Here is a 23,010-nt window from a genome sequence, read left to right on the forward strand (position 1 = left end):
CTTTAAATGGTCTCGCCCCGCCTTACCTCTCTGAGCTTCTTCATTCATACGCTCCTGCTCGGTGCCCCCTCCCCCTCTCTGTTAGACAAGCCCCCTCACTGTCCATTTTTAAAACTCGTCTTAAAACCCATGTTTATTCTTTGGCTTTTACCTCAGGGTGAGACTCTGCTCTGGAATTAGTGCCTTTGTTTTTTTTTTTTTTTAAATTGTTTTAACTTTTTATGTTTTGTTTATTGTTTTACTATCTGATTGTTTTTATTGTTTTAACTTTTTTATTGTTTTAAATATTTTTATTTTGCCTCTTATATTTTTATTTCAATGTACAGCACTTTGTCTCAGCTACGGCTGCTTAAAGCGCTTTATAAATAAAGTTGAGTTGAGTTGTTTTGAGATACTATGCTAGAAATGAGATTTCCTCCTTTCAATAAACCCCAAATATTTACAATGTGTGACACTTTTTTTTAAGAAGTTATTTGAGATGCTCATGGATAAATAGGTTTTAAACAACTAACGCAAAGCTTTAGTACAGAGTTCATTCTGAGTTTTTCTCTGGGTGCGTCAAGCCGGTGTTCTCGCCCCTGAAGCAGCTCACACCCCGAATGAACACGCTTCAAATTCAAAACAGCTTTTTGACACAATATGTCATTTAAAAATGTCAAATGATTACTTTTATTGCAGTTCCAGTTGCCACAATACAGTAATTTTCACGTCTGCCATATAAAATAGAGTTCCTATCTGAAAGCACGTTGGCGGAGGAGTCGTCATCGGCTTGGTGTTGAAGTGGGTCAAGAAGACGGCGGCGGCGGTGGCGTCGTTCAAACGGCCTCCTTCACAATCTAATAACATCAGAACGATTCTGAACGAAGGCAGGAAACGTGTTTGAATTGAAAACGTTTTCTTTTTCAACTGCTCGGTGCCTCGTCCGTCCATCGCAATGGATTTGGGGGTTCAAGCGTCTTGCCCAAGGACACATGTGGAATCCGAACCTACAACCTCCTGACTGGGAGACGACCGCCGCCCTGATGTAAAAGAGACTCTGGTGTTAAAACAAAGGTACTTTTTTCCAATTCCTTGAGTCTGACGCCTCGTTTATGCGACATTACAAGAGAAAATGCGTCGTTTTTTTTGGTTTTCAACTATAAAACTCCTGAGTCCCAGCAGAATATGGACTGAGAGTCATGACGCGAAGGAAGCCGCCATTGCTGTGTGCAGACGTACTATTTTTACTACAGCCGTGGCGTGCATGCGTTTCAGAAAAGCAGTTTTGTGTTTTCATTGGTTCTGAGCGTCGCTGTCCTGTTTGCATGTTCTCCCTCCGCATGAGTTCACGCATCATTGTGTAAAGTCCCAGCTGGCTTCAATTAGGGCCGAGAGAAAGTGCGGCGTTAGATTTATTGCATTGCAGATCGTTATTGTGAAACTCGATCACGTTCCAGTGTGTTGACCTCATCGCCGTCCCGACCGTCACTCCTCCGCCGACCTGAGCGGGGCGACGGGGTTGAAGAGCGGCCGCTGCCGCCGCAGCCGCAGCTTCCCGTGGCTCATCTCGAAGTCCTTCTTGGTCCCCGCGATGACGTCCAGCGAGCCGGAGCGCACGTCGTAGCCGTACGAGGCCAGCTTGTGGATGCGGTAGAGCACGATCTGCGTGGTGAGCTCCAGCACGTCGGGGGACTCCCTCACCTGCTCCGCGCTCACCCCGGCGTCCAGCAGCCCCTGGAAGCGGCCCATCAGGGTGGGCAGGGAGTAGTACAGGACGGCGGGGCAGCGGATCACCACCCGCCTGAGTTCGTCCCCGGAGCAGGAGAGGACGCCCTCCACGTAGGCCAGCGCCTGCCGCATGGACTCGGGCCGCAGCTCGGCCACCGACGCCCTGAGGCTGGACACCAGGCGGAGCAGCTCCTCCGTGGTGAAGCCCTGCTCCCACAGGAAGCCCAGGCTGTCCCGCCAGGCCTCGGCGGGCCGCAGGAGGACGTACGGGTTCTGGCTGAGCAGCTTCTGCAGCCACACCCGCAGGTTCCCCTCGTCCCCGCCCAGGTCCAGGTAGATCTCCCGCAGCGTGTGGATGACCTCCTTGTTGCGCTCCACGGGGCGGCTGAAGCTCTGGGGGGCGCTGGCCATCAGCCGGCTGATGATCCTCTTGTTGAGGCAGAGGCCCTGGAGGTACAGGATGTTGGCCCGCTGGTTCCCGTGGTGGCTGGTGGTGAAGAACGAGGCGGGGAACTTCTCGATGATTCCCATCAGCTCGCGCCTGTTGGGACACACGGACACCCAGAGGTCCCGCTGCGCCGCCACGTCCCCGGGCTGGCACAGCACGGCCTCGGGGTGGTCCTCCAGGATGCGGGCGATGGCCGTGGCGTCGGCTCCCATGTCCCGCAGCAGGTCGGCGGTCTCGGACACGTACGCAGAGCCCTCGGACAGAACCCAGCCCTTGAACTTCCTCACTTTCCGAATGTCCACCGAGAGCTGGTAGAGGGCGTCCACAGTGCGCCGGTTCTCCAGTCTTCTGACCGGAGAGGCCACTGAGGAGGAGGAGGAGGAGGAGGAGGAGGAGGAGGCGGAGGAGGGGGGGAGCAGCAGCCTCATCCTCTGGCAGGAGGCGCACAAGGAGGCGGTGGTGACGCGCAGCATGGTGGACGTCTGGAGTGGATCTGTGAGCAGAACAGAGGGAATCAGGAAAACCTGTCCACTGTCGTCCTGTGATCACAAGTATGGATTATTTGATGGGATTTCTCAAATCATTTGAATAAATCCATTAATTTCCCACTTGGAATGGTTTTGTACTCACTACTGCCTGTTCATATCACTGAAAGTTACTGACATATGGATGTTACATCAGTTAGAGGAGGAAGATGCTCTATAATCTGATGTTAGAGGAAGAAGATGCTCTATAATCTGACGTTAGAGGAGGAAGATGCTCTATAATCTGATGTTAGAGGAGGACGATGCTCTAAAATTTGATGTTAGAGGAGGAAGATGCTCTATAGTCTGATGTTAGAGGAGGAAGATGCTCTATAATCTGATGTTAGAGGAGGAAGATGCTCTATAATCTGATGTTACAGGAGGAAGATACTCTATAATCTGGATTAGAGGAGGAAGATGCTCTATAATCTGGATTAGAGGAGGAAGATGCTCTATAATCTGATGTTACAGGAGGAAGATGCTCTATAATCTGGATTAGAGGAGGAAGATGCTCTATAATCTGATGTTAGAGGAGGAAGATGCTCTATAATCTGGATTAGAGGAGGAAGATGCTCTATATTCTGATGTTACAGGAGGAAGATACTCTATAATCTGATGTTAGAGGAGGAAGCTGTTCTATAATCTGATGTTAGAGGCAGAAGATGCTCTATAATCTGGATGTTAGAGGAGGAAGATTCTCTATAATCAGTTAGTGGAGGAAGCTATTTATTTACATCTGGATGTAACAAAACAGCTGTAAGTTTGGTGTAAAAATAATTCTTAAAACAATTGTTTGAGCCTCAAAATATCCAAAAAATGCTGAAAGAAATCCAACCTCAAGCTTCCATCAAACACATTTATTACATCAGACTCCTCCAATCAGCCGTCCAATGTGGATAAATCTCCAACTTTATGATAAAGGGAGTCATGGATTAGAGATTAGACAAGCAAGCAGTGTCAGGAAGGTTACAGGTTCAAATCCCACATCTGACACTGTGAAGACTTGCTGCGGGGCTGTGCAGTGGCTGCATCTAAAGTGAAAATTATTCTTCATCGAAAATTAAGCTTTATAAATAACGATACCCGTGATAATTTTGGCTAATTTGGGGGCAAATGTGAGCAAAAGAGTTAATTTCACGTCCTCCTTTGACCTCAAGATGTTCAACCTGCATGTTAAGAACAAATGCACAACAAAATCTGTGTCCTTTATGATTCAAAACATCATTTTAGGGGAACTTTTGCTTAAACTGCACATCAATGGATATATATTAATGTTCCTGAGCTACTTTAAGATTCTCAGTAATCCAGAAAATTTAACGAGACATATATACAACATGTGAATGAATGTGTGGGGGGTTTGTGTTGTATGTACATGGTTATAGAGAAGTTGTTCTATACACAGAGGGAACACTATGTCCTGCTGGCAGTACATGCATGTACTATATATGATCTATAGGATATGTACTATTACAAACGGCCACGAGCGGCCACGAGACGGACACAATGGAGGGATTAGTAGCTGGAAGAAAAGGCACAAAGAGAAGTGTTGTTTACGCGTTAAAATGAACAGAATGGAGTATTACGGGGATTGAATTTACCTTCTTCTCAGCCTGCGATCAGAGGACAGAGTTGGCTCCGCCCACCCTGCCGCTTTCATAACACAGAGGAGGAGCGGTGGGCGGAGTCGCGCAGCGGAACGCATGAGAGGCACGTGACAGCTCTTTGTAAGGAGGAGGGGTTGGATACCCGTCACAACCAATCACAAGCAGAGGCCGGGCTCATGTCAGGAAGTATCCACACACGGACGCCGCCTTGGCTCGCCATGTTGGACCGGGCAACGTTCTCTAATTATCATTTTCCTCCCAGTTTTGAGTCGTAAAATGACAGAGCATGACTTTATAACTGTATTCTTATATAGCGGTGAATTAATATCAGATGAAGGTATGACACATTGGGCACGTTTTACTTGCAACGTTAAAGTTTCCGCCATATTGGACCGGGCGACAGCTTGTGTGGCGCAGATCAAGCCGTATTTATTTATTTATTTATTTATTTATTTATTTATTTATTTATTTATTTATTTATTTATTTATTTATTTATTGGCAACAAATGACAGCTGTACTAACTTTATTTTTCTATAGAGGCTCAATTTAAATACATACATTTCAAACAATAAATGTAAAACGGAATGAGGATTAATTGACCATTTCAGTTGAGCTAATCTACTGTGATCTGATCTGAGCTGATCTAATGTTAAAATATGTACCCCAACTAATTTATTTTAACGTTGAGCTTGTTCTTGCAATTTAAACATCTTAAAATATACGAGGCAAACTGTTTTTGTAATTTTGTATGTATGTATGTATGTATGTATGTATGTATGTATGTATGTATGTATGTATGTATGTATGTAAAACTGTGTAGCTGTGATTAAGGTTTGCAACAGTCCACAAAGGGCTCCTTTGTGGGCTCCTCCTCTAACTGCTGAATCATCAGAAAACAAAAAGCCTGTAAGTATAGCTCATAAAGAGAAAATGAGACATGAGCAATGGCCTGCAGGTTGAATGCATTATTGTCCAGGACACCACAGGCCATCTTCTCCACAAAGTCTCTGATGAGTCATCATAAACTTCCATTACACAAAGACACAGCTGAAGCCTGCATCATTCTATTTAGGCAATATTTTTAATTGAGTTCAGGGCTGTTTATTAATTAATCGGCACAAATATCAACAATATAAACATGTCTTGCATAATGCATTAATTAATTTGATGGTTAGTAATGTAATGGTTAGTAATTAGTGATGGCATCATTTTCAAATTAGTAAATGATCACATCCTGTTAAATCAACCCTTCTGCACAGTTTGATCCAAAATAACAGAATTACATCCTTGCATTTCCTTTAAAGCTTTTGGTGCCTGTAAGAAACTTTTTATTAATCTTAAATGCAATTTGCATTACTTTGAACCAAATCTGAAGAATGTTGTAATCTTGCAAGTTCTATCTTCAGCTATTTACCTATTAATGGTGCATTTATTCATTTATTCTTCAAAACTTAGAACTGAGGGTTGTTCAAATGTCTTTTGTGGGTAGAATTTATCTATTCAATGTCATATTTGTATATTTAATTCTTATATTATCAAGACTGGTTTCTTCACATCTGTAACACTGACCCCTGTACAAATCAAACTGTGCTGCACAATATTAACCACAAGAGGTCGATGTGTGTGCAGGGTAGAATGCACACACTTGTTTTCTGGTGAGAATTCTCAAACCAGTGGCTTAGACTGGGGATTCTGTTTTTTCTCGCATAGTAGACTTTATTTATTTATTTATTCATTTATTCGTTTATTCATTTATCTATCATTATTATTACTATTCTTATTCTTATTCTTATTATTATTTTGGTCCGGTTAATATTTTACGCAATTTTCCGAGTATTTCACTTGAAACTCTCTGAAATAGTCTCTGCGACCCTCCTGAAGTGTCTTTGGAAAATATAATTCCAGGTGAATCCAAACTGTACTGCACAGTATGAACCACAAGAGATTATTGGAACTACAGAGGACAACTGCTGATGTCTTGAAAGAACACCAACTTTTGTTTTGTGTGCATTGAAATCCTCAACATGTCTGAATTACACTTCAGTAGAACTCGTAACATATTAAAGGCCAATAGTGTAATAACTTTGGCCACTTGATTATAATGAAGCCAATAATGTAATTAAACAGACACAAATGTATGACATTAATAAAGAGAGTGCTGTGAAGTACCCTTAATGAATGAATGTGACTATTCTGCCAAACTGTCAGCTTATGTGTACAAATGACAAATTAAAACATCTTGAATCTGTGAATAAACTGTACAAAACCTACAATATAATAGTTTATTTTTTAAGAAGTTCTTTTTATGGACTATGATGCAGTTATTAGATTTTCAAAGGGATTCTTAATGCTACACCAGAATATGTTAGAACTTGTGAAATCATAGTCAGAATGTGATCACTCTGTTTATCATTATTCCTTTTATTTTATTTGTTTATTCTTTAATTAAAAAAACATTTTTAAATACAATACAGTTGTATTTAACAGAGGTTAACAGAGAAAATAGAAAAGCCCAACATGTCCACATGAGCAAGCAGGTATATTGTTGTCCATTATTCCAGTATGGTTCGCTCCACCTCTTCAGGATGTGGTTTCCTTTTCTCCTCCATTGTCTCTGAGCTGCCAGCAGTCGGACGGTGTGCCTTCATCTGTTCACGTTAAACTGTGTTAAACTGCAGTAGCTATTCATAGCCTCCTCATTTGTTGTTTTTGTCCGCTGATGGACGCAGTTGTCCCCTGCCACCACCAACTCAGCTTGGCTCCATCATCCCGGAGCCACCTGCCGTCTTCATGTTGCACACAGGCATGTTCCAGTCCACTCTGGGGCCAGACTTGTTTTGTGGTCCTCCCAGGCCACGATTAGCAAGTCGTCACCCCCAGTAGGTTCGTGATACGAGTGAAGTGGAGATAATCACGAGTGATCGGCCACCAGGAGCGTCAGGAGCCTCGAACTGAGGAGCAACGAATTGCTGGGGATTCCCTCAGAGCGCCTGTCTCTCTCCGTCACTTCACCCATCCTCTAAACACTGACTTTGTCCTTTTCCATCTGATAACTCAAGACCCGGGAGAGCACATTCTTACATGAAGCCGCATAGGATCCGTGATGCTTTAATCCAGTGAGAGCTGAGAGCAACAAGAGCCTCAAATAGCAAGAATGTTTTAATTACATTCCAAAGTGGAGACGAGGCGGAGCAGCAAAGCTCTTCTTGGATGTCATTGTTCTCAGTGAAACGCTTCTCTGACGTCTGTGCTGCTTCATTGCCACTTGTGGCACATGCATAGCTGCCGGTGCTTAATATTGACATTTGTAATGCAAATAAATGTCAAGCAGGTGGTTTTAATAGAGCCATTGATCATTTCCCTGGCAACTTTGTGCCCAGTTCAATTACATTACTTCAAAATTTTAACTTTGGCTTTTGCAGTAGTTTTCAAAGACTGAAACATAATCAACCCCCTCAACAATCATGGTAAATAGTAACTTTTGGTTAAGATTGGTATTTATTTGTATGTACTCTGGGTGTGTTTCTCTAGGAGCTCCCTTCCACACCAGTATCAGGAGTTCTGGCTGACCAAACCATCCCACGTGTGTAAATTCCTGTACAGACAAAGGTGATGCAGGTGTTAAAAACAAAAAGTTTTCTCTCCATATTTAAGGAATTATGCCAATGAATAATGTTTCTATTTACCAGCAGTGTCAGCCTGTCTCGTAATGTCGATGCAGGGTAGAGGTCAGAGGTCAGGCTGAGCCGTCAGGCCCCGATCCCTCTGATCCAGAGATCCCAGCTTCTGCAGCTGCTGCTGCTGAGCACTTTCCACATTATCCAGCCGCTGGCGAAGCACCGACAGCTCCTCTGTGCCGGTAGACGACAGCCCCCCCGGCCCGAAGACGACCAACGGGTTGTGCGAGGAGGTCAGGGGGGCGGGGCCTAAGCTGACTGGACACTGGCCGCTCAGGAGGAGACATTGAAACTCATTGTGTCGCTGCTGCAGCTTCTTCAACTGCCTCTTCAGCAGCGCTGGTTCTCCTGAGGACGACAAGCGTTTTTGGGCTAAAGCGGCCTCCAGTTCCAGCTCCTCGACCTTTGCCTCCAGCAGCTGGATTTTATCCTGCAGTCGTTTCTCTGTGTTCTCAGTCAGTGTTTTTCTCTTCTTTTGAGCCGCCGCCGCCCTCTGCAGCTTCTCTTTAAGCCGAGAGTATTTCTGCTGCAGCTCGGCGTCGTGCTCCTGCACCTTGTGTTTGTCCTCCAGCCAGTCGACCCGACGCTCCTCCAGCAGCCTCTCGGCCTCGTGCTGGTTCTTCTCCGTCTGAGCTTGGGCCGTCCTCAGAGCCTCCTTCAAACGCTGGTTTGTCTCCATCAGGCCACTCTGGGAATGTGACAGCGTCGCCACCTGGATGCTGAGCTCCTGCTTCTGCAGCTGTAGGCCTGTAATCTCTGCTCTTTGTCCTTCCAGCTCGTCAAGCTGAGAGCTCTGCTGATGGAGTTTGTTCCTCAGGTGCTGCACTTCTCTGTGGGCGGATTCTTCACCTTGCAGGGCTTTTCTGAGACGCTCCTCCCTCTCCTCCTTTTGGGCGTAATCTGAAGCGTCCTCCTGCACCCTCTGCTGTTCCAGTTCAGCAAGACGGGTCTCCAACATCAACTTTTCTTCATGGAGAGCTACAGTTGTGCAGACCGCGTCCCGCTGGGCGCTCTGCACCGTCCTCACCAGTGCCCTCTCTTTTTCCACAAGAACTTCCTTGTGTCGTTTCAGAGTTGTTTCCAGGACCTCCACATCGTCCTGCAGACCATCGATGTGGTTCTGCAGTCTGACACGCTCTCTCTCTAGCTCCTCTTTAGAGCGAGCACACTCCAGCTTCACACTGGCGATCTCCTGTTGATGGGAATGCTTCAGGCTCTGGATCTGAAATGTGAGCGAGTTGACCTCCCGCTCGGCTCGGTGCAGTTTCCCGGTGAGCTGGCCGTTCTGCTCGTGGCTCAGGTGAAGCTCGCTCCCCGTCCGCTCCAGCTCCTGTTGCAGCGACTGACGCTCCGCCTCCATCATCTTCAGCAGGGCCTGGGCCTCGCTCAGCTGCCGGGTCTGGAGGCGCAGGTCGCTTTCGGCCCGCTGACCCAAGTTGTTCTTCTGAGCTCGTAGCTCGGCCGCCTCTGCCTCCAGGCCCTTCACCCGCAGGTGGAGCTGCACTCTCTCCCCCAGCAGGGTCTCCATTCGCTTCCCGTCGCGCTGGGCCTCCGACCCCCGGTACTGAGCCACCAGGTCCTCCTGCTCCTTCTTCACATAACAGAGCTCGGCCTCGTAGCGGCTCCTCGTCGTCTCCAGGATGAGAGCACTTTCCTGCCTCTGGTCCTCCATCTGGGACTGGAGGAGGTTGTTCTCGTACCGCAGCTTGTAGTACTCGGACCTGTACTTTTCCATCTCCTCCTCCAGCTGGTCGAACTGCTCCCTGACTGGAGCCTCCATCTCCTGCTGCATCTCAGCTCTGAGTAGCTCCAGCCGCTGCGGCGTCATCACCTGCCGCCGGAGCTCCTCCAGCTCCCTGTTTTTATCCAACAGGTTGTCTCGCTGCTCGGTCAGCAGCAGCTGAAATTTCTCCTGCTGAGCCTGTTTGTCGCTCAGCAGGCGCCTCAACTCGCCCTGTGTCCGGGCGAACTCCTCCTGCAGAATGGTATGTTCAGCCTCCAGCGTCTGGAAGTTGGTCCTGTGCTTTTTGCTGTTCTTCTGCTCTTCAATATGCAAATTCTGCAGTTGGAGCATTGCTCCCTCTATTCCTGCAGACAGCCCCAGCATGGCTGCAGACTTCCCTATCCCAGACTCCAGGTCTGGGAGGAGTGGCAGCGACTGGCCCAGGGTGGAAGAGGTCAACTCACGTTCACACAGCTTTGGATCCATTTCTTGATACAGCTAAAGAAAATTGGCCACTTCACTGGTTACCCAGCATAAACAAAGAAAACCACGTGCAAAGAATACAGTGGTGGGGAAGAAAAGTTTAAATATTTTAAAAAGTTCAAACAATTTCAAATATTTAAAACTCGGCTACAATCTCCAAATTCAGGTCACACGCAGGTCATAGAGCAGCGTCTGTCTCGTCTACAGGAACAATGTTCTGAAGCCTATTGGAGAGCACACTGCGAGAAGAGGAGTTCACTAAACTGATCTGTCTTTGATCTGACACTTGTCCTTTGATATGTTCTCATAAGTGTCAGATCAAAGGCATGGGCAATGATGTGACACTTGTCCTTTCATCTCAAGGCCAGTGTCAGATCAAAGGCATGGGCAGTGATGTGACACTTGCCCTTTCATCTCAAGGCCAGTATCAGATCAAAGGCATGGGCAGTGATGTCATTAATGTGTTAATTAGTAATATCTTATTCTCTAATGACTACTTTTTACAATAACCAGTAATCTAGCATGTTAATATTTCCAAACCAGTAATCAGATTAAAGCTACTTGTCCAAGTCACTGTGTTACTATTGTAGAGTCGCAAGACAAACTGACACAGCGCATGCAGACACTGCACGCTTACTCGACCCGCCCCCTTCTCCACTGTCAGCAGGCCAGCTTGCTCTAACGGTGCGTTTAGGTAACACAAAAGAATAGGAACCAACTATTGTCATCAACTAACCTTAACATTGCAATAAGCCCCAATCAATCAATCAATGAAAGACTTTATTTGTCCTGGAGGGGGGCAATTAAATTTGCATAGAGCAGTCAGAGCAAATAAATAAATAGTGCAACAACAGACTACAACTACATCTCTAGGTAAATAAATACCAGTAATAGAAAAAATATGATAATAAAAACATGAGTCGGATATAAATACAACAAAGAATGAAGGTCAAAGGTTAAATATGTACCAGCAGGTGCCTGAGGCAGGGATCAGCAGAGTTTTTGGTAAAATCAGTTGTAATTTTTATGTTCAGACGATGGGGGGTGTCGCGGGTGTTGAAAGTAACTAAAAAAGCAACTTGTAATGTAACTTATTTACTTTGCAAAACAAGTAGTCTGAAAAGTATCTAAGTTATGTTTTAAAGGAGTAACTAGTAATTAGATTCATTATTTTTCAAGTAGCTGTCAACACTGGTTAGGAGCTTCAGCAGGCACAGTCTCTCTCTCCAGGTGGTCCACACTCCCTGGTCCTCTTTTCTCTCACTTCCTGAATCACTGATATAATCTGAGGACCCAGACCACAGTCTGTTTCATGAAGAAATAAGCACAATCTTTAAGTGTAGCAGTGGCTAGTTACAACACACTGAACCAGAGAGACGGGGAGCAGAGCACAACACAGACGCTGGCGTTTACCTCTGGTAGACCAAAGTTCCCTCACTTCAGCCGGGACAACTTGTTGTCGACCCAAGGTGAGGAATGGTCCTACAGTCTCTGATCCCACTCCTGTGTCTGGCACACCGTCTGCTGCATGTCTGATTAAGCTTCACAAGCGCCACACGGAGGTTTGTGGAAACCCCCCCCCCCACTGGTGTAACCATTCTGATTGGCTGTTAGCTACGGCCATCCAATGAGCGTAAGGAGAACTGAGGCCGACCTGCAGGCCGTTGAACCATATTCCTAGTACCTAAATATCTAAACCAATCCCATCACTTTATTTCATGTAAACGGGGCCGTCTGAACGGATTCTACAAGAAGAGGCCGCTCCTGATGCTCGTTCAGTGAGACGTCGCTCCACACTCACTTCGGTCTGACTCCAAAAGCTCTTTTATTTATTTGCTGTGAAAAAAAACAAAAAGCAGCTTCCACAGATTTGCAGGTGAAAACATCTGAGCTGAAAAAGCGACTTTACAGGAAATCTGAACCAAAGTCTTTTCAAGACACTTGTTTTCTCTTATTTATTTCTATCGTGTACAAACTGTTGTTTTCTCAGCAGCCACCTCCATCACACAGCGATTATTTCTTGATGTGCTTTGGAAACGTTTCCTCTGTTCAGCTCCCGTCCACACCAGTATCAGGAGTTCTGGCTGACCAAACCATCCCACGTGTGTAAATTCCTGTACAGACCAAGGTGATGGACTTTTAGGCATCACCACATGTACATACAACAGCTTTGTTTTTTGTTTTTTTTAATGTTGTGTCTCTTCAGTTGTGCCAAAATGTGCTTTTCCTACTTCGGGTCACAAACTCTGGGTTCTTGTAAAAAGTCACAGTAGTAAATAAGAAAAACAAGGTTCAAAATAAACTTGAACTTGGTTGATTATTTAGTTGTTTTAACTACATTTTAATGAAGTTTGACACTTTTTAGATAAGATTTGCCTTTCTGTCTTTCCGAGCTTTATCGCAGCATGTCATCTCTGACAGAAGTTATAATTAAATATATAATTCTTTGGATGAAATCACGCACACCAACACTTCTACAAGTGAGCTGCTGTTGGAAATGATACATTGGTTTCATTGTTTGTGTTTCCACAGCGATTATAATCCAGCACCGGTCAATATTTTTGATCTTCAGTCTTGTCAGCTTGCTTTTGTTTTATTGTTAAAAGCGCACACACAAATATTGTTCGTACTTTGTCCCTGAAGCCAGTCACACTTCATCACAGCCACACCAAACCTCACATTCTGCCTTCTTTCTTTCTTGATTTAAAATTTTGAAGTCAGACTTTCAAGCAAACTGTCTTCCACCTGGAACGTTTTCTCCTCTTCAAATAGTCACGACACACACTGAAGTGTACTTTTAAGAGATGTTGGAAAACTTTCTTCTCATTCAAAGCTTTATTGGGCATGTCTTTCAGTTTGTCTGTATTTTGCACCAGAAGGTTTCCGTGAAATTAGGAAAACACAAAAACGATGAACTTTCACCAGAAAGGTGGTTATGTAACCGGGAATCATCAATGACCGTGTTTCTAATCTGAAGCATTCGGTTTATTATCATCGTTTATCGTTTTATTATCATCGCAAGTAGAGTCATGTTCAGGAGGCAGTGGAGGAATGCTTAATAGTTTCTTCTATAAAAATGATGTCCATCTAAAAATCAACCATTTCTCACTTCTAATAATGAAAAACAAACGGTAGGAAGTTTGTTCAGATAATTTCCATCCAGAGGATTAAAACAAGGAACCACATTAAACTATACTTACAATTAAATCTTTAATTTAAACAAATAAAAATAAAAGTCTGGACACTGACTGAAAACCTGTTTCTATTGATGAAATGTTATTTTATCTTCACGTCACCACAACTTTTCCAGCTCCGCCGTTTGAACGGAGCCACGAGAATCGCAGCTGATTCTGCAACCATAAGTTTCTGTGAAGCTTTAGTTTTTAGCTTTGAGTTTTTAGCTTTTAGTCTTTAGCTTTGAGTTTTTAGCTTTTAGTCTTTAGCTTTGAGTTTTTAGCTTTGAGTTTTTAGCTTTTAGTCTTTAGCTTTGAGTTTTTAGCTTTGAGTTTTTAGCTTTTAGTCTTTAGCTTTGAGTTTTTAGCTTTGAGTTTTTAGCTTTGAGTTTTTAGCTTTTAGTCTTTAGCTTTGAGTTTTTAGCTTTGAGTTTTTAGCTTTTTGCTTTAGCTTTTAGCTTTTAGCTTTAGCTTTAGCTTTTAGCTTTAGCTTTAGCTTTTAGCAAGGATGTTTGCGTCACATGATGGAGGAATTTCACCAGATCACTATCTTCCTCATCCGTGCAGTTTGAAGCCAGATTCTGAGCTTTACAAGGGAAATACAGTGAAACAAGGTCATTAAAAATTTTAATCTTAACAAATTAAGAAGCAAACTGACTCTTTAGAGGCCAAGCTGCTGGTTTCATGGTTGCCATAGGTTCTGTACTGAAAGACCAAGGTGATGCAATTACAAGTGAGTTGGAGGAAATCTGCAAGAGAGAGAGAGAGAGAGATAGAGAGAAAGAAAGTGCAATAATAAAATACATTTAAACTAATAATTTTTAGTGCTTCCATGATAATGGACATCAGTTTCAAAACATTGCTGTGGAGATGCCAAACTTTTCTGAAACTAAAGCACAATGACGTTTCGTATCCACTTGAAAGTGTTGTCGTGTAAACAAGGCCTAAAATAACTTCAAGAGCACAAAAAGACAGGAGATTGAAATGAAACAAAAAAAACCCAATCTAAAATGTGATTGTAAAAGACAGAAAATGTATACATTCACACACACACACACACACACACACACACACACACACACACACACACACACACACACACACACACACACACACACACACACACACACACACACACACACACACACACACACACACACACACACACACACACCAAAAATAGACACCAGGTTTGTCACAAGTTGATTAAAACAAAGACAGTTTGCAGTCTTAAAGCAATCGCCACTGGTATGTATGTATGTATGTAGTTTATCAACTTTTCTTGGATACTATTCACCTGACTGGCGTGAAATCTTCAGCAATGATTCGTCATCATCCAAGGACCATACGATTAAACAGCTCATGGATAGGTAAGATATTTACTCCGTTGTGTGGACACATTCCATTCTCCAACAGCCGGGCGCACATAGGAAACAATTCAGCAATTCAAATGACCATGAAAAATGAGGGAAGGAGTGGTGTGTATTGCTTATAATCCATTGGTTTCCATGGTGACAAATGTGCCACTGAAGAAGGTTTTCTACCGAGTGCCCCTTCTAGTTTTTGTAATGAAACCACACTCACACGTGTAAGCAGACGACAATATACTTTAAATATTAACACGTTTTTGCTCACATTGTTCTTGAGCTGAACTCAAAGACCAAAGACTTTTTCTATGTTCACAAAAGGTCTATTTCTCACAAATGTGTCTAAATGTGTGATCGTGAGCGCGTCTCCTTTGCCGAGATAATCCATCCACCTCACAGATTTGACATATCAATGTGCTGATGAGACAGCAGGATTATTGCACAGTTTTATCACACAGCACAGAGGTTTTGAAGGGAGTGTTCTATTGGCATGCTGCCAGCAGGATGTCCACCAGAGCTGTGTCCCGTGAATTGTTCATTTCTCGACCAAACATGGAAACTCAGCACAGAAAGGCCTGGACTCCAACAAGGGTATTTTTACTTTGAGGCGCTAACCACCATAACACTATAGGAAGTTTATAAATGCTTAAAAATCTATGTAAGTATTGTTAATATCCGATTATTGTTTAAATAGGACCATAGAGTTTCTGCCGCCACAGATTCCGACAGAGGATAAAATGTGGTCAATCCTAATTCAAGGATTAGTGTGGAGTTTTGTGCAGCATTATTACAAGTTAAAGCGCGCTTCACTGGGACTTTAAATGAATCCCTCGTGGTGCTACCCGGGCTCAACGTTCCTCTGACTGATGTCTCGTTCTGGAAAATATGCCAGCTGCAAAACTTGCCGTCATCATAGTCGACACTGGCTCTGACGTGCTGAAGAGATTGAAACGTGCTTCGTTCATGGACGTTTTTTAAGCGCCTCATAACTCCACACTGTGGAGAAGTTGTGGAACATTTCTCTTTAATCCCCCTTGAATTGTTTGGCGTTTCCTTCCCTGATCTCTTTAAAGGTCCACACATTATTTCTCCTGGAGGTTACTACTTGTGGCTTTATGGGACTGGCGAGCACAAGTGTGTGTGTGCATCTGTTGTGCCTCTGAAATAGTCTCTCATCTTGTCCTTACAAAGGAATGAGGAGGGTCGCGTTAGACAGGAGGAGAGCGGGGTGGGGGTTAGGGGATGACGGACAAAACTAGATGAAGGAGAAAATAGAGCACTCCATCTGTCTCCAGCGTGGTGGATGCCTGGTCACATGACGGAGGCAAACCTTTAAAAACCCTCCTTCTGTGTGGCAGACACTTCTTCTCCCTGTGAGGCGCCATCATGTCAGACACTGAGGACATTGTGGAGGAGTACGAGGAGGAGGAGGATGAAGAGGAGTACGAGGATGAGGAGGAGGAGGGAGAAGAACAACATGTGAACGAGGAGGAAGAGGTTGAGGAAGCGGAGGAGAAGAAGAAGAAGGGAGAGGAGCATGAGCACGAAGGAGAGTCCAAACCTCGTCCCAAGACCACGTACGTGCCAAACATCTCCCCTCCCAAGCTCCCCGACGGCGAGAAGGTGGACTTCGACGACCTCCACCGCAAGAGGCTGGAGAAGGACTTCAACGACCTCCAGACGCTGATCGAGCTGCACTTCACCAACCGGCAGAAGGAGGAGGAGGAGCTGATGGAGCTGCGCAGCCGCATCGAGCGGCGCCGCTCCGACCGGGCCGAGCAGCAGCGCGTCCGGGCCGAGCAGGAGCGCGAGCGGCAGGCCCGGGTGGCCGAGGAGCGGGTGAGGCGCGAGGAGGAGGCGGCCAAGCTCCGCGCCGAGGAGGAGGCCAAGAAGAAGAAGATCTTCTCCAACAAGTCGTTCGGCGGCTACCTGCAGAAGGTGGACCAGAAGAAGGGCAAGAAGCTGACGGCCCGCGAGGAGAAGAAGAAGGCGCTGATGGAGCGCAGGAAGCCGCTCAACATCGACCACCTCAACCAGGAGAAGCTGGCGGAGAAGGCGCAGGAACTCTGGCAGTGGCTCCATCAGCTGCACGCCGAGAAGTTCGAGCTGGCCGAGAAGCTCAAGAGGCAGAAGTACGAGATCTACGTGCTGCGGAACCGAGTCAGCGACCACCAGAGGGGCTCCAAGGCCTCCAAGACCCCCCGCGGGGCCAAAGGCAAGTCTGGCTCCTGCAAATGAGCGTCGGTGGCATTGGGATTACAGCTGGACGATTTAACGCTTATTTCCTATTCTCATGACGAAAGCTTTCAGGGACTAGATTATAGATTATTCCCCTAGTGAGATTAACTGTATTCCCAATCATTCAGTTTAAGTTTGTCAGGTTTGAATTCTCGTTCTCTTCGAGCTTTGTATTTTGTTTTAAACCTAAATCTTCTCTAAAAGCTGTTCAGCTTCACTTATTATGTAGAATTTTTCACTCTTGTGTTTCCTCGTTTTTTTTCCAAATAAATTGAGATTTGTGTCACTGTGAGTAAGAATTCAACGTGTCTCCGTTTATCCATTTGAGACGTGCGAGCCTGAGACAAGGGTCGATCAGAAACGTTCTTTATTTGGGTGTAACAGTGTGTTGAGGGGTGAGGAAGTCAAACAGGTGCTGCACAGCTGAACGTTGGCGCCTCTAATTCAGTCTCCTCACACTTCAGCTTCGAAGTGTTTTTAGCATAAAAGACTCAGATGTTGACCAGAAGGTCGCGGCCCCTGAAGAAGGTCGCGGAGTGAAAGAAGAATCTCACACATGGAGATTTATTGTCAATGTTTACCGTTTACAAAGAACTAACTACAAGTGAATTGAACATTTTAACTGTATTAACGTCCTTTTACAACAACTTAGAGTTAAAGACACCAAAATCTAAAATAAGTCAGCACTCCTGTAAAAAAAAAAACTACTTTAAAACTGATTAACTCTCAAGTTAAAGGTTGCCTTTATTATGTTGTGAACAACTGTGTGTCAATACTTTGTTATTTGTTCAAAAGTACTTTTAATATGGCTTATTTGACTTTGTGTGCATCCAGGTACTAACTTATGATATCCTGCAACTATAACTTGCAAGGGTTCAGCTGCTTTTGCACAAATATTCCACAATTTTAAGATAAATGCATCAATTAGGTGTGTAGCAACCGATAATTTGATACTGACGTGACACTTTACACATCAAAACTTGTTGATCTGCCAAGATTGTATAAAAGATGATTTGACTAATAAATACAACTTTTCCAAAAGTTCAATAAATTATAGCATTATTACTTTATTTAAGTAGCAAAAAACATCATTTGAAAATATTATAATACACAGATAGATAATAGATCTTTTGACACATACATTTCTTGTTGTTGTACCTCAAAGTTTCCTCAAACCAGAATTCTCCCATCCTTTCATAAGGAATTACACATTTTCTCTATTATAAAGTCACACATCAGCCTCAAAAAGATTAATTCAATTCAGAATGTAAGTCGTGTTCTCAATATAATGAATTCAAATCAATGTTAAAAAATATTTAAAGTCTGTGAAGATTCAAAAGAATGATTTGATTGAAATTTGAAATGGAAATAGTCACCTCATGCATTACCAATTCCTTTTTACTTGGATGAATCAACAAATCATTTTAAAGCCCAAAAAAACTATTATTCAATGAATAATTATTATAATTTGAAGAGAAACTATCATCAGTATTCACTAGAACAATTACATTTTTGTGTGTGTTTTATTATTCATCAATAGGCTTTTGATCATTGTGAAATCGTCCATCCAATAACAACTAGCTGACATAATGAATGTAAAATAACAGTTTCCCTTTTAACGGAAACATCAACTTTGCTGTTGTTCATGATCGTCGGTGTTCCTTCCCCTGCGGTTAAACATCATGGTTTGGATCATCAGTTAAACAATGTAAGTTAAAGCATTGAGAAGGCTTCTTCAGGAAATTATAAATGAACACAACTGGCACTGAACACCCAAAACAAGTTCACTTCAGAGTAAAAATCCACAATAACACAACAATAAACTAATAGAAAACAGTGTAAGTTTACATTATGAATGTATAAATATAGTATTTTCTGTTGTTACCTGTGTGAAATTGGGGCTTCACAGTAAATTGGTGCTTGCAGGCATTAATGCATGGCAGTGCACAAGTCTATTTATTCTTTTCCATCTTCTTTTCTTTGTATAAAATGGAAGCAAAACATACGTTTTCAATACCTGATAATGAAAGGATGCGGTTGGATGAGCTCGTACTTCCTCCCACACCTTGTTGGAAATGTTTTATTATCTCCTTAACAGAACATATATTGATGGGCTGATAAGCAGGCAGTGTAGGATGTTCTATTACTTCTCTCTGTAATATTCTCCCTGCAACTCTTTAAAGCAATAAAAAAAGGAATCTGTCAAAACAAGCAGGCATTACGTTGTGACTGTAGAGGAGTTTTTTTTTTTTTAACAATCCAATGCATTCTAATGGCAGGAAGCCAACAAGTATTGGGATTTTGAAAATGTGATCCTGCTTCGGGTCGAATGGAAGTGTTGAACAATGAGAGGCTGCCTCCACTAGAGGGCGCTAGAAAACCAACTTGTGGCATGTGAGTGTTGGAAGCCGCATCCTTGAGGGATTCGACCAGACTTGTCAAACTCAGGAGCCACAATCAGCTCAATTTCATCTTGAGTGGGCCGCACCGGTAAAATAGAGCCATAATAACCTTGACATTCAAACTTAAAATGTCTTTGCTGTGGTGGAGAGTATATTTGATAAATAAAAAGTTGATATTTTGGCAGAACCAAACATCTCGTCGTGAAAACGACTCTCCTGGAAAACATGGAAAACATCAAATTAGATTCACGTTAGATTCCCATACCTATTAGATAAGAATACATTTTTATCTCCAGTTAAAAAAAAGTTGTCCTTAACCCTTAGATGCACACGTGGGGTCAAAAATGAGCCCACGTGTTGTTATTCTTCAACATCTTTAAAATGAAAAGTTGTAATATCTTCATATTCCAGGTATTCCTCATAAAGCATGTTTGTGACATGAGGCCATTTGCATTTTTATTTATTTTTTGTCAAAGTTGCATCAGATGTGTGGGACAACATCAGATATGTAAGTAGGATTGTCAGAGTTGCTAAGAATTAAAGTTTCATAGAAGATTCCATAGGAACTGCTTGGGGTCATTTTTTACCCCACTTGTGCAAGAGTGGGGTAGTGATACAAAAACTGCAATTTCTTACAATTAATGAAAAAAATAAATAACAATGCAAATGGCCTCATGTCACAAACATGTTTTTTGAGGAATACCTAGAATATGAAAATATTACAACTCTTTGTTTTAAAGATTTTGAAGAAAACAACCCAGTATATTGCAAAAACGCATTGATTTGAATTGGGGTCATTTTGGACCCCACTTGTGGAAGAGTGTAGGTTCTGGTAGGTTGTGCATCCAAGGGTTACAGATCTGAGTGAACCAAGCGGCTCTAGTTCTGCTCTAACAGGAGTCGTCTTGAGAACAAGCAGACAGGACAAATTACAGGTTGTAAGTTAACTGAGTGTGAACAGAAACCAGCTTGTGCAAATTAACATTTCACTTCTATTGAATGATCTGTCCTCAAAGCGTCTCAATCTACTACCAACCATGCACTACGGCAAGGTATCCCAATGATCAGCCACAACATTAGGACCACCGGCAGGTTGCTCTTTATCATGGCATCTGCATGTTGCTGGGATTTATTATGGCAGCAAGTGGTTTCAGTTGTAAGTTGATGTGTTAGAAACAGAAATATGGGCGAGGTGGAGGATTTAAGGACGTTTTTGAAATGGACCAGAGAATCTTGAGGACCACAGCTCCTCTGATCAGTTTGAGATCTTTCAATGATGTTTTTCCAGAACGTTCTGAGCACGTCTCAAAGCTCCAGGTCAAACAACAGGTGGTCAGTTCCTCTGACGTCTTTCTTCATTTGGATTTAATCAGTGTCTGTCAGAAGTGGTCCAAGAAAAGGAAAGAGTTCATCTCACAATGTGAGAACAAGGTGCTCGAAGAGGGCGAGTCGGTGGCTGCAGTGTGATGCTTTGGCCAATGTTCTGGTGGGAGACCTTGATGGTGATGACATCACTGTGGACCCCTGCCCCCTCCCTGGTGGCCCACCAAGGATTGTTGCAGACCATGTGCTTCCTTTTGCTGCTCCAGTTGCTGATTTGACCTCCGACTTCCACATTTTTCAATCGAATTGAGCATTTCTTGGATTGAATGGACCAACAAGTCCGATCCAGTTGGCGCCTTTGCTCATATTTTATTGTTGGATAACCACCGTTGTCTTCCAGCCAGCTGAAGAATAAAGTCATGGCTTATTGGTGTGTGTGTGTGTGTGTGTGTGTGTGTGTGTGTGTGTGTGTGTGTGTGTGTGTGTGTGTGTGTGTGTGTGTGTGTGTGTGTGTGTGTGTGTGTGTTTAAGCCCGCTGTATTGGAATCCATACTAAATCTAGAGCCTGACCCCAGTTTGAGGTCGAAGGCACGATTCCCCCCCAGTTGCCCCACAGTTCTGCCCCTGCAGGCGGGCAATTCTCCACTGCAGTGAAAAGCCCCAGTCATTACCAGCAGTGAAACATGTGTCAAACCAAGGTTCAGGGGCATTTCTGTCCCCCGCGGCTCCCGACTGTCACTCACACACGGTACACTGATGCCTTGCTGCTGTTTTGGTCTCACGGCCGTGACAACCCATTAAAGGCTCCCAGACAAGGAGGTATGCCCGCAGGTTACCATAGAGACGTGGAGAAGTCGGTACAACCCCCCCCCCGAGCGTATAAATGTCCTCTCGCACACACATACACGCGCACGTACACACACACACACACACACACAGTGTGCTCCACTTGAAAGGTGTGTAGAGATTGTATAGACGATGGTGACAAAGGCGTGACCTGTCATACCCAATCTGTACAAACTGTTCCCAGAACAGTGAAGTTGGTAAGAAGTAGCTATAATCCCCCATTAATTCATCCGTCTGCTAATCCGTGATGGATCCTCTTTGGTTTGTGGGCTTTGTTTCATTTCAAGGCATGCAGAGTGTAAACCTGCGCTAATGTGTGTGTTCACCAGGAACAGCACCACCTGCAGGGAGGGTTGGGGGGGTGTCGTTGGCTCATTAGTACTCAGCGGAGGCCGTTGGATAATGAGTGACAGCTCCCCGGCCACACTTTCAACTCTGACCAGACACTTGTTATTGGGTTCATTTGGGTTTGCAATTTAATGAGCGGTTCTCAGTCTACTGAGGATAAATAAGGAATTTATCAATGCAGGCAATGATATCTCTATTTATACAGCACCGTTAAAGTGCAATGTGACAAGAAAGATGCTAAATGAGAAAAAATTTAAATAAATGAAACCTCAAGAACAACAAAAAACTGAAGTAATAACAAGAGCAATTAACTATAAATTAGGATTGGACTAAAAGGAATCAGGTGTATTACAAGAAAATGCTGCTTTTCTTGAATACAAAATAGTAGAGGTACTGTTTAAGTGTAGTTTATAATTATATATTTTTACAAGACATCCTTGAAAGCGACACAGTGGACTATATAATTAATGTAAATTGACAGTTTTGTAATATATTGCTGATGTTGCCTCCAAACTGTGAAAGTCTGAGGCCTTGTTCACATGACAAGGTTTTCAACTGAAGATGCAAAAGCTTTGTTGCGTTTTAAGGGTCTGTTTACACGGCAATGTTGCTCAGAGACACTGAACATGCAACTGTTTTGGAAACAGCTCCCAAAGTGGAAATTTTATAAAACGCTTTGACTCTGTTGTCGTGTAAACGCAATTTTCTGGCTCCTGCTTCGTCTGTGTGTGGAGAGAGGAAACTGTGCATGTGCACTGCGGCCGTCGTGAGTAATTCTTGTCCACCTGCTCAGTAGGTGGACAAAAAGAACAACGTTTCCTCCAGAGTGTCGTTTATTTTCTCAATCAATGTGACCTGTTTCCAACAAAAAAAAATAGCCTTAAACTCTTTGAATGGGCTGTGATCTCTGAAAGCTATTTCAATGTCCCAGTTTTTGGTTTTTTTTTTTACAGGGAAATCTACATTGTTTTCAAACGTTCTCCAGTTGCCGTGGAAACCGACATTACCATGGAAACAGTTAGTTTTCTGCTAAGCTAAGTGTTTTCACTTGAAACATCATATAAACGGGGCCTGAGGTCGATCACACTCAGATTTCAAAGAAAACTATGAGAATATACTTTCTAGAGTAAACAAACCTCTGTGTTT

The 23,010-nt window shown here is 43.6% G+C and overlaps 3 protein-coding genes across 3 annotated transcripts; 1 reads left to right on the plus strand and 2 right to left on the minus strand.

Annotated features, from left to right (window-relative positions):
- Positions 1-690: 690 nt before the first annotated feature.
- Positions 691-4,297, minus strand: LOC308146251 (transcription termination factor 2, mitochondrial-like). The gene is made up of 2 exons (XM_080517980.1): positions 4,278-4,297; positions 691-2,648 (listed from the first exon to the last, which is right to left on the minus strand). The coding sequence occupies exon 2, from the start codon at positions 2,626-2,628 to the stop codon at positions 1,465-1,467; it is 1,164 nt and encodes a 387-aa protein (XP_080374106.1). The 5' UTR covers positions 2,629-2,648; positions 4,278-4,297; the 3' UTR covers positions 691-1,464.
- A 3,716-nt stretch (positions 4,298-8,013) lies between these two features.
- On the minus strand, positions 8,014-10,170 carry LOC308146712 (centrosomal protein of 83 kDa-like; the record flags this gene model as incomplete). Its single annotated transcript, XM_080518615.1, has 1 exon — positions 8,014-10,170. One exon carries the CDS (start codon positions 10,168-10,170, stop codon positions 8,014-8,016), a length of 2,157 nt encoding a protein of 718 aa, XP_080374741.1.
- A 5,923-nt stretch (positions 10,171-16,093) lies between these two features.
- Positions 16,094-16,945, plus strand: LOC308146556 (troponin T, slow skeletal muscle-like; the record flags this gene model as incomplete). The annotated part of the gene is made up of 1 exon (XM_080518442.1): positions 16,094-16,945. The coding sequence occupies one exon, from the start codon at positions 16,094-16,096 to the stop codon at positions 16,943-16,945; it is 852 nt and encodes a 283-aa protein (XP_080374568.1).
- Between the last annotated feature and the right edge of the window lie 6,065 nt (positions 16,946-23,010).

Source organism: Blennius ocellaris, assembly GCF_963422515.1.
Source record: "Blennius ocellaris genome assembly, chromosome: 22".
In the NCBI taxonomy this organism is placed as follows: Eukaryota; Metazoa; Chordata; class Actinopteri; order Blenniiformes; family Blenniidae; genus Blennius; species Blennius ocellaris.

What these genes read in the sequence shown, in the direction of transcription:
- LOC308146251 (XM_080517980.1), bottom strand. Translation starts at nt 2,628, where the DNA reads ATGCTGCGCGTCACCACCGCCTCCTTGTGCGCCTCCTGCCAGAGGATG.